The sequence below is a fragment of the Helianthus annuus genome, chromosome 10 (genome assembly GCF_002127325.2).
Source record: "Helianthus annuus cultivar XRQ/B chromosome 10, HanXRQr2.0-SUNRISE, whole genome shotgun sequence".
In the NCBI taxonomy this organism is placed as follows: domain Eukaryota; kingdom Viridiplantae; phylum Streptophyta; class Magnoliopsida; order Asterales; family Asteraceae; genus Helianthus; species Helianthus annuus.
The window spans coordinates 123,176,597-123,191,331 of NC_035442.2; the positions used below are offsets into that span (position 1 = coordinate 123,176,597).

Here is a 14,735-nt window from a genome sequence, read left to right on the forward strand (position 1 = left end):
CACTGGCCGCGGCTGCCTGACAGGGCGCTCACGTACTGGCAACTGATGCCTCTGTAGTGGCGGCCGAATACGCTGGGGAACGGCACCTTGCATCGCCTCTGCGGCGGCTGACTCTGGTGGAGGTGGCACCTGCTGCCCCTCAGTCACTGCCTCCCACGCTGGTGGCGTCGCCACTGTCACTATCCTCGCCAGCTATAGACTCTTCAGCTCCATGAGTGCTGGAACTGGTCCTACACGCATCTGATCAGGCGGAAAATCAGCAAAAACACCTAAATTGGCCGCTAACATCGTGATGTACGGCCCGCCATACAACCTCGCATTCTTACCCCCCTTCTTTGGCCTCGCTAACGACCACGCCAAGATACTCGCCAGATTCGCTGGCCTCCCCTCAACCATACACATCAGGCAGAACAAGCTATGCTGGTTTACTTTGTCCCCCTCGTACCTACCAATCAAGGTCGCCGCTAGTATTTTGTGTACGAACCTATAAAGCGGATCCCTAATGTCAGATGCTACCATATTGCCTGAATATGGTGTGGTAGCAATACTCGCCCAAAACCTCTGCAAGTCTCCTATCAACACACACGCCTCTTTCTCCTCCTTCGCTACATACCTCAACAAACTCCTAAATTCATCCGACTCCACCTCCTGACATGAATAAAATCCAGTCGCCTCAGCGAACTGTGGCAGTGTCATATTGAATATCTTCCTGCCTAGCGAAAACGAAACTACATCAGCCTCATCGAAACCCCCTGGATGTCTGTAATAGAACGTGGAGTGAAACTCCAGGGTATGCTGATAATACTGTGGCGCATCACACTCCACCGCCATCCTAAACTTAGAACCCAGCAGCTGCTCCAACCTCTCCACCTGTCCTAACTGCCTCACTAAACCCCAGTCGATCCTCCGAAACTCTAACAAACTCAACTTCTTAATCGGATCATACTTCAAATATTCCGGCGACCCAAACGTAAACCGTAACAATGGACTATCCCCACACTTATTTTTCTGACCGTGGGGCGTCCCGTTGTCCCTATATATGATTTCCCTAAGTACCGGAACACCCGGCTGCTCCTGTGCAGCCGGCTGGGCTCGCGTATTGCGCCTCTTGCGCTTTACCCCTGAAGACGACCCTTCACCTGACATTCCTGTTCACACAAATCAATAAACAATGCAAAAACACGTGAACAGTTAGTAACACAAGCTATTTTTGGTATTTTTGAATTTTTTTTTTTTGATTTTTTTGGAATTTTTCTGTTTTATATATATATATATATATATATATATATATATATATATATATATATTGATAAAATAATATACTAATGTACAGTCGGACGACGGCCGTATAGCATTTCGTTCGCGGTCGTCGTTCGATACAAATGCATATCACATAAACAACTCGAAACTAGGCCAACCTCGCCCGAATGGAGATTGAGTACGAGCGACGTGGCCTAAAATCGAGCGATGCAATAGTACGCGCAAACATGACACTAACACGACTCAACGACCCTAGATGACGCTCAGACTAGACACTACGACTTGAAAAACGACACTAAACAACCTACGACCCACTAGACGCAAATCACCCAAAAATTACATCTTTACCCCCTCGCGGCACCTTGCTCGCCCTCGAGCAATCCCAAGTGCCGAGATACAAAAACAACCCCGAAGCGTGGAAGAAATGGAGGCAAATGCGCGCAAAGTGTGAAAATGGTGATTTTATGTGAAAGTCACGCGAAATGCCTCCCCACACTTAAAGGTTATCATCTCCCAAACTATCGCTCGCAACATATTCATGTAAAACAATCATACTGCTGAAGAATCAAGCGGACAAAACCACCCCCTTATTTGTGTTATCATCCCTGTCACACGCCTCTCAAATCAATCAACAATAAATCAAACCAAACCAAGCTACCCGCACCCTCGCAATTATTTGAACACACATCTACAGCCTTATAAGGCCTCGACATATGATAACTTGAAACAAACAGCAGTGCCATTTTTAACACTGAACTACAGACTCGACAAACACGACTAGACTGACCTGGACTTGACGACTCAACACAAACTGAGCAGCTGACAACCTGACTCGACGCGAAACACCTAAACCTGACCTGACCCTACCTGACTCAACAACTATGAAACGAACAAGTATAATGCAGAGACATACCTTTTTCTCGACGACGCAAGAAAACAGCAGATAGTACGGCAGTGGTGCTCCGGTGGCAGTGACACTGTGACGGTGGTGGTAGAGGGTATTGTCGCCGGTGGAGGTGGGCGGTGATGTTGTAAATGGTGGGGGTGTAACCGGAGAACTAGGGTGGCAGTGGTTAGAAGTAGTAGTGGTGGAATGATGAAGTTAATCGCCGGAGTTGGAAGTGGTGGTGGTATAATCGCCGGTCGGGAGGTGAAGATGTTGTTAGGGCTTGAACTGATGTTGATTTGGGGGAAACGGTGATGTTACCGACTTACCGACTTCACGCGGCCCGCATGAGGTACAATGAGGATATGAAGCGGGCCGCGAGCCATTATTTTTCCTTAAAATTCTGAACTGCCAAGCGGCCCGCGTGAAAGTGTGAGTTAAGTTGGAGCGGGCCGCGAGCCATCACTGTCTCAAAAACCTTTTTGGGCCCAAACGGCCCGCCTTAACTAAAGAGGAATGGGTAAGCGGGCCGCCTGGGCAACTTATTACAGCAACAATTTGTTACAGAATAGCAGGTTTGCAGCAAAAATTCACTTTTATTTATTCCCATATTACCCCTGCACCCTATTTCTCCGTTTTTAGCGTTAACGTACCTGTGAGGCTGTTCGGTAGTCGACTTCGGCCGTGCGAGAGAGGATGTACCTGCAAAACACTTTGACAAAACACAAAACGGACGCAAATACAATATAACGACACATGACGCAAAAACACCTAAACTAGCGACACGATACGGACAACGACTCAATATACAAACTCTACACTTGAGTTTTCACCCAAGAACCTACGCGGTGGTATCCGGAAGATCTTCGAGAGGAGTTTCCTCCTTCTCGACGTCGTCGATGGGCCCTCCTAAATAATGCTTCAACCGGTGACCGTTCACTTTCCACGACTTGTCACTCCCCTTATTGTAAAGCTCGATCGCACCATGCGGAAACACCTCCTTCACAACATACGGTCCCGTCCACTTCGACTTCAACTTCCCGGGAAACAATTTAAACCTCGAATTGTAAAGGAGCACCCGATCACCAACCTTGAACTCCTTCAACCCCTTAAGCTTCCGATTATGCAACGCCTTCGTCTTCTCCTTAATACTCCATGAACGCTCGTATGCCGCATCCCTAAGGGCTTCCAACTCATGAATTTGGAAGTATCTTCTCCTAGCGGCCTCGGTCAAATCTAAATTCACCGTTTCGAGTGCCCAAAGAGCCCGATGCTCTAACTCGACCGGTAAATGGCACACTTTCCCATAAACTATAATAAACGGTGTCGTACCTAGCGGCGTTTTGTAGGCGGTGCGGAATGCCCATAACGCATCATCTAACTTGTCGGACCAATCCTTCCGACTCTTCCCGACCGTTTTCTCTAAAATCCTCTTCACTCCTCGATTCGCGTTCTCCACTTGACCGCTCGTCTGTGGATGATACGCGGTAGAAAAACGGTGCGTGACTCCATACCGTTCCAACGCCTTCTCCATCACCGCGTTACAAAAATGCGTACCGCGATCACTAATAAGTGCTTTAGGAGTACCGAATCGCGTGAACAACTTCTTCAAAAACCTCACCACCACTCGTGCATCGTTCGTGGGCAAAGCTTGAGCTTCCACCCACTTCGAAACGTAGTCAATCGCAACGAGGATGTACCTATTCCCACTCGAAGGAGGGAAAGGTCCCATGAAATCAATGCCCCACACATCAAAAACTTCCAACACCTGAATGGGGTTCTAGGGCATCTCATTCCTGAATGAGATATTGCCTGTACGCTGGCAGGCATCACAGGCCCTAACGAAATCCTGAGCATCCTCGAACACCGTAGGCCAAAAGAAACCGCAGTTGAAGAATTTTTGCGCGGTCGTATGTGCTCCGTGGTGACCTCCTGTCAAACCCTCGTGCACGTGCCTCAGGATCCCGACACCTTCTTCCCTACTAACACACCTCCTAAGTACACGGTCGCCTCCAATCCTAAAAAGGTAAGGGTCATCCCATATGTACTTCCTAGCGTCCCTCATCAGCTTCCGCTTCTGCTGCGCACTCAAACTCTCCATCACAAACCCGTCGGCCAAATAATTCGCGATATCGCTATACCACGGGAGATCCACGGCTCCTGCCGTGAGAGCATCAATAGACTCGTGAGGGAATCTATCTCCTATCACCTCCTCACGAATCTCCTCTCGCTTCGGATCCTCTAAGCGGGACAAGTGGTCCGCCGCCACATTCTCTGCCCCCTTCTTATCCTTAATTTCAATGTCGAACTCGGAAAGAAGCAGAATCCATCGTATAAGACGCGGCTTCGCGTCCTTCTTCTGAAACAGGTGACGCAGAGCAGAATGATCAGTGAACACGACGGTTTTCGAAAGAACGAGATATGATCGGAATTTATCGAACGCGAACACCACCGCCAACAACTCCTTCTCCGTGGTGGTGTAATTCTCCTGGGCATCATTCAGCGTTTTACTCGCGTAGTAGATCGGGTGAAAATGCTTCTCCCGTCTCTACCCTAACACCGCACCAACTGCGTAGTCACTCGCGTCGCACATCAGCTCGAATGGTAAGCTCTAATCAGGCGACACGAGGATCGGTGCACTCACTAACTTCTCCTTCAGAAACTCAAACGCACGAAGGCACTCCTCGTCAAAGACGAAAGGAACGTCCTTCTCCAACAATCGCGTCATGGGGCGAGTGATTTTGGAAAAATCCCTAATAAAGCGCCTATAAAATCCCGCATGACCGAGAAAACTACGAACCGACTTCACACTAGTCGGAGGAGGAAGCTGGCTAATCGTATCTATCTTCGCTCTATCAACCTCAATACCTGCTCGCGAAATCTTGTGCCCTAGCACAATCCCCTCAGTCACCATGAAGTGACACTTCTCCCAGTTCAGCATCAACTTCGTCTCCACACATCTCTTCAACATCCTCTCAAGATTCGTCAAACACTGATCGAAAGAACTACCATACACTGAGAAGTCATCCATAAAAACCTCCATCGAACTCTCGACCATATCCTGAAAGATCGCGATCATACAACGCTGGAATGTAGCAGGAGCGTTACATAATCCAAATGGCATGCGTCGGTACGCGTATGTGCCATATGGACATGTAAAAGTGGTTTTCTCCTGATCCTCTGGTGCAATAGGAATCTGGAAATAACCCGGAAACCCGTCGAGAAAGCAATAGAACTGCTGACCCGCGAGACGCTCAAGCATCTGATCAATGAATGGGAGCGGAAAATGATCTTTACGAGTGGCGTCATTTAACTTTCGATAGTCAATGCACACACGCCAACCCGTAACAGTACGAGACGGAATAAGCTCATTCTTCGAATTCAGAACAACCGTCATCCCCCCTTTCTTCGGGACGACCTGCGTAGGACTCACCCAAGCTGAATCAGAAATAGGATAGATCAACCCAGACTCCAGCAACTTCATCACCTCCTTCTTCACTACCTCCTGCATATTCGGATTCAACCGACGCTGCGGCTGCACTACAGGCTTGAAAACATCCTCCATCAGAATGCGATGGGTGCAAAAGGTAGGGCTGATGCCCTTGATATCGGATAGCCTCCATGCAATCGCATCACTGTGCTCTCTAAGCACCTCAATCAACCTCGCCTTCTCCTCCTCTGTCAACTTCGAAGAAATGATGACAGGCATACTCGGCTTCTCTCCTAAAAACGCGTACTCGAGATGTGAAGGAAGAACCTTAAGTTCTAAAGGCGGTGGAATCTCTACAGGAGTACTCTCATCACTAATCGCATCGAGCTCTAATGGCTCAGCACTAACCTCGTCACTCTCATCAAACTGCTCCTCCTCTACCTCATCTACCTCATCCTCAGAATGCCCGTCAACCACTCCCTCACCTACCAGATCGGCTCTACTAATGTACTCGAAGAACGTGTCGACACAAGATATGAATGAATTGAGAAAGTAGACGGAATGACACGGCCCACTAACATCGTCTCCACAACTAGGATGCTGCATCGCCCTATCGATCTCGAATGTGACAACCTCGTCCCCCGCACGAAGAGAAATCTTACCGTCAAAGACGTCAATGATCGCCTTTGCGGTTCGAAGGAATGGACGGCCTAGAATAATAGGAACTCTCTCATCGGCCTCCATGTCGAGCACAACGAAATCTACTGGGAACACAAACCTATCGACCTTCACCAACAAATTCTATACTATCCCACGAGGATACTTGACTGATCGGTCAGCCAAGGACAATGACATGCGCGTGGGTGTAAGCTCTCCTAGACCAAGACGCTCATACAACGAGAATGGCATCAGATTGATGCTGGCCCCTAAATCGGCTAAGGCGTGAGAAGGGGTAACGGCTCCCCCAAAGAAACATGGAATCGTTAATGTGCCAGGGTCGGTCAACTTCTCTGGTAGCTTATTCAAGACTACCGCGGAACAACCTCCTGTCAATGGAATATTCGAAAGCTCACCGATTCTCTCCTTACGCTTCAAAAGATCTTTAAGGAATTTCGCGTACTTAGGCATAGACTGAAGTGCCTCAATGAACGGAAGATTGATCTTCAACTGAGTAAACATCTCAAGGAATTTCCCGTACTCCTGAGCATATTTCTGCTGCCTGGCACGGGCGGGAAACGGAAGGCGAGAATAATCAATCACCGGTTCCGGCCGACCCCTCGTCGGCTGCTTCTCCACTCTCTGCTCTACTAGCGACTCCTCGGCGTGTGCGGTACTTGCTGGGGCTAGCCTCGTGTGCACCTTGCCTGGAGCCTCCATCTCGATCTCCTCATCGACCTCCTCTTCTACCTCTTCAACCTTTCTTTCTCTCACTACCTCTCCCAAACTCTTCCCACTACGGGTCGTAATCGCCTTCGCTGACTGATTCGCGGGATTCGGGAAAGTGTTTCCCGAAAACTGACCCGGTGGGTGCTCCTGTAACTGCTTAGCAAGCCCGCCTACTGTCCTCTGAAGATCGAGGAGGGAGGCCTGCTGATTCTTGAACTGAAGCTTGTTGTTCTTGTTAGTTTGCTCCTGATTTTTCATGAACGCATCGGTCCGCGTCATCATCTGGGCGAACATCTCCTCCGACCTGTTCGTGCTAACCTCAGGAGCCTTCCCACCACCATGACTCTCCTGAGTCGGTCCTCCACTCGAAAACTGACCACCCGAACCTGACCCACTAAACTGCCCTGAACCAGAATGCGTGTAAATACCGGGCCCTCTACTCTGATACTGACCAGATGGAAATCCAGGAGGATTTCCAGACGAACGATAACCACTCGAATTACCACTACCGCGCCAATTATTGAACGGATTCGTGGGACCCCTAGACTGGCCGGCTATATACTCTACCTGCTCAAGAGTGATCGTAGGACAATCTATAGTATCATGTCCTCCTCGACAAACCTCACACCTATCGACTTTCTTCTTTATCTCATTCAACTCATGCCTCATCTCTTGCCTCAATTCCTCCTTCGCTCTCTCGACTGCAGCAGCTACCGATGAATCCAAGCCAACTTGGTTTACCCCTCGACCGGCCGAGGTGGTACGCACAGGAATGGAAGTCCTGCTGGTAGTGCTGTAGTCCATATCGGAGTGGGCAAAACTCTCAAATAAATCATTGCACTCCGCCACTGTCTTCTTTCCCATAAGCTGCCCTCCTGCTGAAGTATCGAAACGAGCCCTAATCTCAGGAGTAAGTCCATTGTAGAACTTCTCTACTAACGCCCAGTCAGATAGACCATGCTGAGAACAACGGGTAATCAGGGTCTGAAAACGCTCCAAAGCTAAGTGATAAGGCTCATCTGGCTCCATACGAAATGAATGAATCTGGTCACGAAGGCGAGATGCCTTGGCTGGCGGGAAATACTTGGCTAAAAATGCATCGCGAAGGCCTGCCCAAGTAGTGAAAGTGCCAGCAGGCTGGGAATCGAACCAGACGGCTGCGCGTCCAGCAAGTGAGAACGGAAAAACCTGAAGATACCTAGCATCAAGATTGACACCCTCAATGGAGAAGGTGCTGCAGAGACGAGTGATGCGATTGATATGGGCGGGGGCATCCTCGTCGTCACGACCATGGAACTGGCAGGAATTGGTGATGGCGGTCATAATGTAGGATGGTATCTGCCAAGACCGATCGTTCGGGATCTCGGGAAGGGTGATGGGGGAATTACCACCGGCGAAGCCGGTGGTAGCCTGGTCGTAAACTGTCCTACGGGCCATGTGAACTACGGGTGGTGGACTAGGTGGACGGGTGGGTGGCGGGGAATTGTGGGGTGAAGACTTTGGTGTAAAATCGAAAGCTGGGGTGGACTGTGAAAATGAAGTAGAGCTAGAAGCACGTACCTCGGACGTAGAAGACGAAAAGGAAGACTTGAGTGCAAACGGCAACGGCGGCGGTCCCTGCGAGCGCGTATGGGGCATCCACTGCAAAAACCGAGAACAAACAAGTAAGAAGACTCTACTAAATGACTCGACTAACTATAAAAAAGACACTAAATTACTTAGACACCTACGACTCAAACAAAGAAACAAATAGCACGTAATATGTCAAGTAAGTCCAAACAAAGTAATCAGCGCAATCGCCAAGAGTCCACGGCAGCGGCGCCAAAAACTTGATGTGCTGAAAAGGGATCAAATAAAACTAACTAAATTACCCTAATTCTAGACTCTCTAAGCTTTAAATTTATAAAACTAAGACTCGACCTAAACCCTAAAACACACAACCGGCAAGTGAACCGATCGATGTAGTAAAGCTAAAGTAAGTCCGAGTATCGAACCCACGAGACTCTACTGATTACGCTACGACTCTATCTAGACTCGGACTGACACGACATACTAAATTGTTTATTAATTTGGGGGGGGGGTTTCTAAAAAAAATCCTAAAATTGTAATTAAAATTAAACTAAATTAACTAGACGAACGGACAGACAAGGCACGAACTCTCACGAAAACCGAACTCAAAGATGATGAAGGAACTACCTAGACAGGAATCCTGATTGCTTTTAGTGTTGATTATAAATGGAAGTTGTCTGCTATGGAACCGGGATCTTGGGATTCTCACCCTTCGGGAAATCAAAGGACCCCTAATCCTTCTCAAGAGCGCGCTAAGATCCCCTAAAGGTTGTTAATTTACCGGTTATTAGACTCCTTTACAAGACATCTAATTGGGTTTATAAAAGTATCCTACGAGGCTCACTCCCTTACGAGACCTAAACCTAGGATAGGTTTGTTTTCTCAGTTAGACTTGCTAGACAGCAGCCAAAAGGTTAACTTCCTAAGAAGGACCCACCTTACGATTTAATCACTTAGACCTAGTAATAATCTCGCACCTTACAGCTATTGATGATTAGTAGAACACTTGATTTTATAAAATTACCAATTATTACTTCTAAGGTTTATCGGCCGATTTAACCCTAAAGATTCTAGATTTATTACGTGATATAGACAGTCACCAAAACCTAAAACCTAGCACGATTCTATTATGTGATAAAGACCGTCACCAAGATTCATGCGAAGCAACAATTAATCATTAAACAATATCAAGCATGCAACCACATCTAAGTGATAGAACAAACCGTTTACAATTTATAAACAATCCATAGCTTCCATAAATCCAAAAATAATCAAACTTAAGCAATCATTCAACCATGTCTAGGTAGCAACGGAAATTTAGCCAATAATCATGTCGAACAACATAGTATTAATCATGGTAAAAACAGAATTCATCATCAAATAACAAGAAACAAACGAAAACGAAAGAAACAAGGTTATAAAACCCGTGAACTCCAATCCCGAATGCTTCTGTGCTTCAATAATGATTCCCAGCAGTTCCGTGCCTTCAAACGTCTTCAATCAGCCTCTATGATCGTCCAGAGATGTCTAAACTTCGTAATTGTGGTGTTGTCCTCGGCTGTTATCAATGATGATCATTATATAACCATAAAACCCTAATTTGCTTGCTGATCACGATTCTGTGCCGACATAGAGCCTTCTCGCGGCCCGCTTCATATAACTTGAAAGGTTAACGTGGGCCGCCTTAGGGCTAAATCATCAGAAATCGTTCACTAATGGCTCGCGGCCCGCTTCGTGGTTTCCCTTAAGTTCAGGCGGGCCGCCTGAACTTAAATATCTTCAATTCTGCTTGTTAAGTTCATGCGGGGCGCCTGGAAATGTTTCAAAGCCCAAGCGGGCCGCCTGGAAGCTCCAGGAATGTATTTTTCGCTCCGTTTCAGCTCCCGACTCCTCGGTTTCCGTGCCAAACTTTCTCCTGCCCAGATTTTACCTCGTATCTGTTCCTTTTGCTGCAAAAAAACCTGGAAAACACGAAACAATCAAAAGTATATACATCCTACCTAAAACCGACACTAAAACTAACGAATTAACGACTAAAACTGACGCGAATACCGATGTATTTTGCAATACATCAAATATCCCCACACTTATCTTTTTTTCGTCCTCGAAAAAGAATAATGCAAACGGAATCATAGTCAGGATAGTCGATCGGGACAAAAGCTTAAGTTATTTTATTAAATCGATACTCGTGTTAGCCGCGATTACAAGTATAATGATCCTCTTAAACCCAACCCGGTTTCAAGCCCTTATCATGCAATTTAGGTTCAAGTTCGGTCAATCCACCTAGGGTCTCACGCTAAGAATTGCAAGTCCACCTACTCCCCCCTCAAGCTTATAGGACAAAAGGAACCACCACTGGGTTATTTCCTAACCGCCTTATACCAAGATCAAGAGAGTTTAAAATCAAATCTATTCTTCTCATTTTTTTTTCTTTTTTTTTTTCACATTTACGAGCGTAGACGTTGCTTTCCCTAATCCCAGAGGTATTCCGGCTGTAGAGTCGCTATCCCCAACCACAGATTACATAGGCCTCGGTACTTTTTATTTATTTTGCAAGGTCGATTTCACACATCCTAGCGGTATTCCGGCTGTAGAGTCGCTATCCCCAACCACAGATTACATAGAATGGCTACTTTCATTTAGTTTCTAGCTCGCTTATTTATTTATTTATTTTTTTCCTTTTTCCAACGAGATAATGACCAAAAACTCTAACAATCTTAGCTTATAACGGCATCCCTTATACTATTATTGGCGGTTTCAATTTCCCCACTTTCCCTAAATGAGAACCCACTAGTAGACCGACAATTAGGTATAATTAATATCAAAGGAACCCGAAACCGAATCAAGCCTACCCGCGCATCCCAAACTAGACACAAGCACGATTTTTTTATCTCATATTATTATTATTTGACCCCGATCAAAAACCCGACTTTTCTATCATTTTCCGTTTTTATTTTGCAAACTTCTTATTTCAAAAGACATTTTCTGATTTTTTCAATTTTTTTTGGATTTTTCAATTTTTTAATTTTTTTTCCATTTTTCGACTCAAGACTCACTAACTACAAGTTCCCATCCCCACACTTGAATGTTGCATTGTCCCTAATGCAAGGATGGAAACCCGACTCCTAAAACCTAAAAACAAAAAATAAATAAATATACAAGTATACAAGTGGAACGACTTAGCTGAATCATATGTGAGACTGTCAGTATGCCAGTCGATACCACACATGCCCTCCAATCCAAAACGCGCTCAGCATACTGTACTAACTCGGACACGCGAACGGAAGCGGCATCAAAATCAACCTATCACTCAAACATACCAACCCAAAATAATACATACCATCAAAGTATCATCAAACAAGTATCAACCAACCCACAACCCGACCAACCAATATATCATATCAATACAAACCGACTATGAGGATCAAAAACAGCATAAAATAAAACAAAAGATATAAATGCTCCAAGCACTGCTGCACATCCTCATGCGTCTCCTGCTCCACCCTGCTCTCCACCAGCAGGCTCCTCCTGCTGTGGCTGCCTCGATGATGGTGGCTGTATGTGAAAATGATCATAAATAGCCCGAAACCCCTCATGCATCTCCTGTCTAACCTGCTCTACTCTGTCATATAATCCCTCCAAAGTCAGCGGCACTGGCCGCGGCTGCCTGACAGGGCGCTCACGTACTGGCAACTGATGCCTCTGTAGTGGCGGCCGAATACGCTGGGGAACGGCACCTTGCATCGCCTCTGCGGCGGCTGACTCTGGTGGAGGTGGCACCTGCTGCCCCTCAGTCACTGCCTCCCACGCTGGTGGCGTCGCCACTGTCACTATCCTCGCCAGCTATAGACTCTTCAGCTCCATGAGTGCTGGAACTGGTCCTACACGCATCTGATCAGGCGGAAAATCAGCAAAAACACCTAAATTGGCCGCTAACATCGTGATGTACGGCCCGCCATACAACCTCGCATTCTTACCCCCCTTCTTTGGCCTCGCTAACGACCACGCCAAGATACTCGCCAGATTCGCTGGCCTCCCCTCAACCATACACATCAGGCAGAACAAGCTATGCTGGTTTACTTTGTCCCCCTCGTACCTACCAATCAAGGTCGCCGCTAGTATTTTGTGTACGAACCTATAAAGCGGATCCCTAATGTCAGATGCTACCATATTGCCTGAATATGGTGTGGTAGCAATACTCGCCCAAAACCTCTGCAAGTCTCCTGTCAACACACACGCCTCTTTCTCCTCCTTCGCTACATACCTCAACAAACTCCTAAATTCATCCGACTCCACCTCCTGACATGAATAAAATCCAGTCGCCTCAGCGAACTGTGGAAGTGTCATATTGAATATCCTCCTGCCTAGCGTCTAACACTTGGCTGCTTGATTTGATATGATTTTGAGGTATGTTGATAACGAGTTGAACTATAATATCCTCCGTTTCTACTCGTTCCTTTGACTCGAACAGGAATCACCCAAGTCCGGCCGGTGAACGGTTCGAAACGTCGGTTTAGAGTTTAACCCGAAATCGGTGAACCTAGTATATAGAATCCGAATCTTGAACCTCTTAACTGTTAGAATGATTAGTTAGCCGGCTCAAGCTCCGTTTCTACCGGTTTGAAGTTTTTTAGTGTAAAAGGTTGAAGAAAGTCGGAAATTATTCATAAAATGTTAAGATTTGTAAGAATCTTAGTTTGTTTATGTGGAAACCGGTCAGATCTAAGCTATTCACGGTTGAATGAGGCCAAAGTTTGGTGTTCCTCAAGAACACCATGATGACATCACTCAAGAACACTTAGATCTTGGTGATTTCACGGTTGGAAATCGAGTTTTGAAAGATAGAAAGGTGTAGAATCATGCAATGATCAAAATCGTGCAAGAATTAGAGTGAAAACATACCGGAGTTGAGAGAAATCTGAGAAAAGGTGAAGAAGAAGGCTGGTTCGGTCAGAGCTTTCCAAAAATGGAAAGTGTGATAATGACAGCCCTATTTATAGGCTCTAAAAGAGGAAAGTGGCAGCCGATCGGTCAGGAGCTCCGATCGAATGGGCTGCTCGATCGGCTAGGAAGATGCTAGCCGATCGGCTGGCCTGTTCGATCAGGATGCCTCCTGTTCGATCCGCGACCCACTTTTGAATATTTCGCGACGATTTTCGATGTTTCGATTTCGATGGACGATGATACGAATACGATAGAGTTCCTAGGCAAATTACTTTTAGTCCCAATCACTATATCTAACATACAATCTTTTACAAGTCACGTTTCGATGTCGGTTTCGATTGAGTTTGATTGCCTTTCGAGTTTCGATTCGATTTTCGATTGATTCGCGTGAATACCACACCAAACATATAAATAAACATGCACAAGTAACACATAGAGCACACACACACGTATAATAACACCAGAATTTACATAATTCGAGTCTCGAGTTCGATTGACGAATCGATTAGCTTGATTATTGATTGATTAACTTTATCGCATTGTTACTTCCTACTATTCACAGTCGTAAATCGGTCGCATTGATTGAACATTCGATCATTTCATTTATACAACACTTACTCCACATAATACAAAAGTAAAAAGAACATTAACAGTCAAAGAAGTCAAAGTTGACTTGGACTTTGACTTTGACTTTGACATTCGAAAACACGGGGTGTTACAGCCTCCCCTTGTTTAGGGAATTTCGTCCCGAAATTAGGTCGAAGGCTACACAACGTCGTGATTTACCAATTTGATGCTTCAGATCTATTTATTTAAGCAACTGCGGGTACTTGGCCTTCATGTCGCTTTCTATTTCCCAAGTGAACTCCGCGCCTCGTTTGCCTTCCCAACGGACCTTCACGATCGGGATGCGAGAGCGCCTGAGTTGCTTGGTTTGGCGATCCATGATTTCGACAGGCTATTCCACGAAGTGTAATGTTTCGTTGACCTGAAGATCGTCGAGCGGTACGATTAGATCATGATCAGCAAGGCATTTTCGGAGGTTAGAGACGTGGAAAGTCGGGTGGACGTTACTTAGTTCCTCCGGTAGTTCGAGTCTGTAGGCGACTTTTCCGATTCTTTCCAGAATCCTAAAAGGTCCCACATATCGAGGCGCGAGTTTCCCTTTCTTGCCTAATCGGACTACACCCTTCCAAGGTGATACCTTTAGGAGTACGTAGTCGCCAACGTCAAATTCCAGGGGCTTGCGTCTTCTATCGG

The 14,735-nt window shown here is 46.4% G+C and overlaps 2 protein-coding genes across 2 annotated transcripts; both read right to left on the reverse strand.

Moving 5' to 3' along the window:
- Positions 1 to 2,987: 2,987 nt before the first annotated feature.
- On the reverse strand, positions 2,988 to 3,680 carry LOC110882074. Its single transcript, XM_022130172.1, has one exon. The coding sequence runs from the start codon at positions 3,678 to 3,680 to the stop codon at positions 2,988 to 2,990; it is 693 nt and encodes a 230-aa protein (XP_021985864.1).
- A 2,697-nt stretch (positions 3,681 to 6,377) lies between these two features.
- LOC110882073 lies at positions 6,378 to 12,275 on the reverse strand. Its single transcript, XM_022130170.1, has 3 exons — positions 12,144 to 12,275; positions 6,936 to 8,603; positions 6,378 to 6,743 (listed from the first exon to the last, which is right to left on the reverse strand). Exons 1-3 carry the CDS (start codon positions 12,273 to 12,275, stop codon positions 6,378 to 6,380), a joined length of 2,166 nt encoding a protein of 721 aa, XP_021985862.1.
- Positions 12,276 to 14,735: the final 2,460 nt, after the last annotated feature.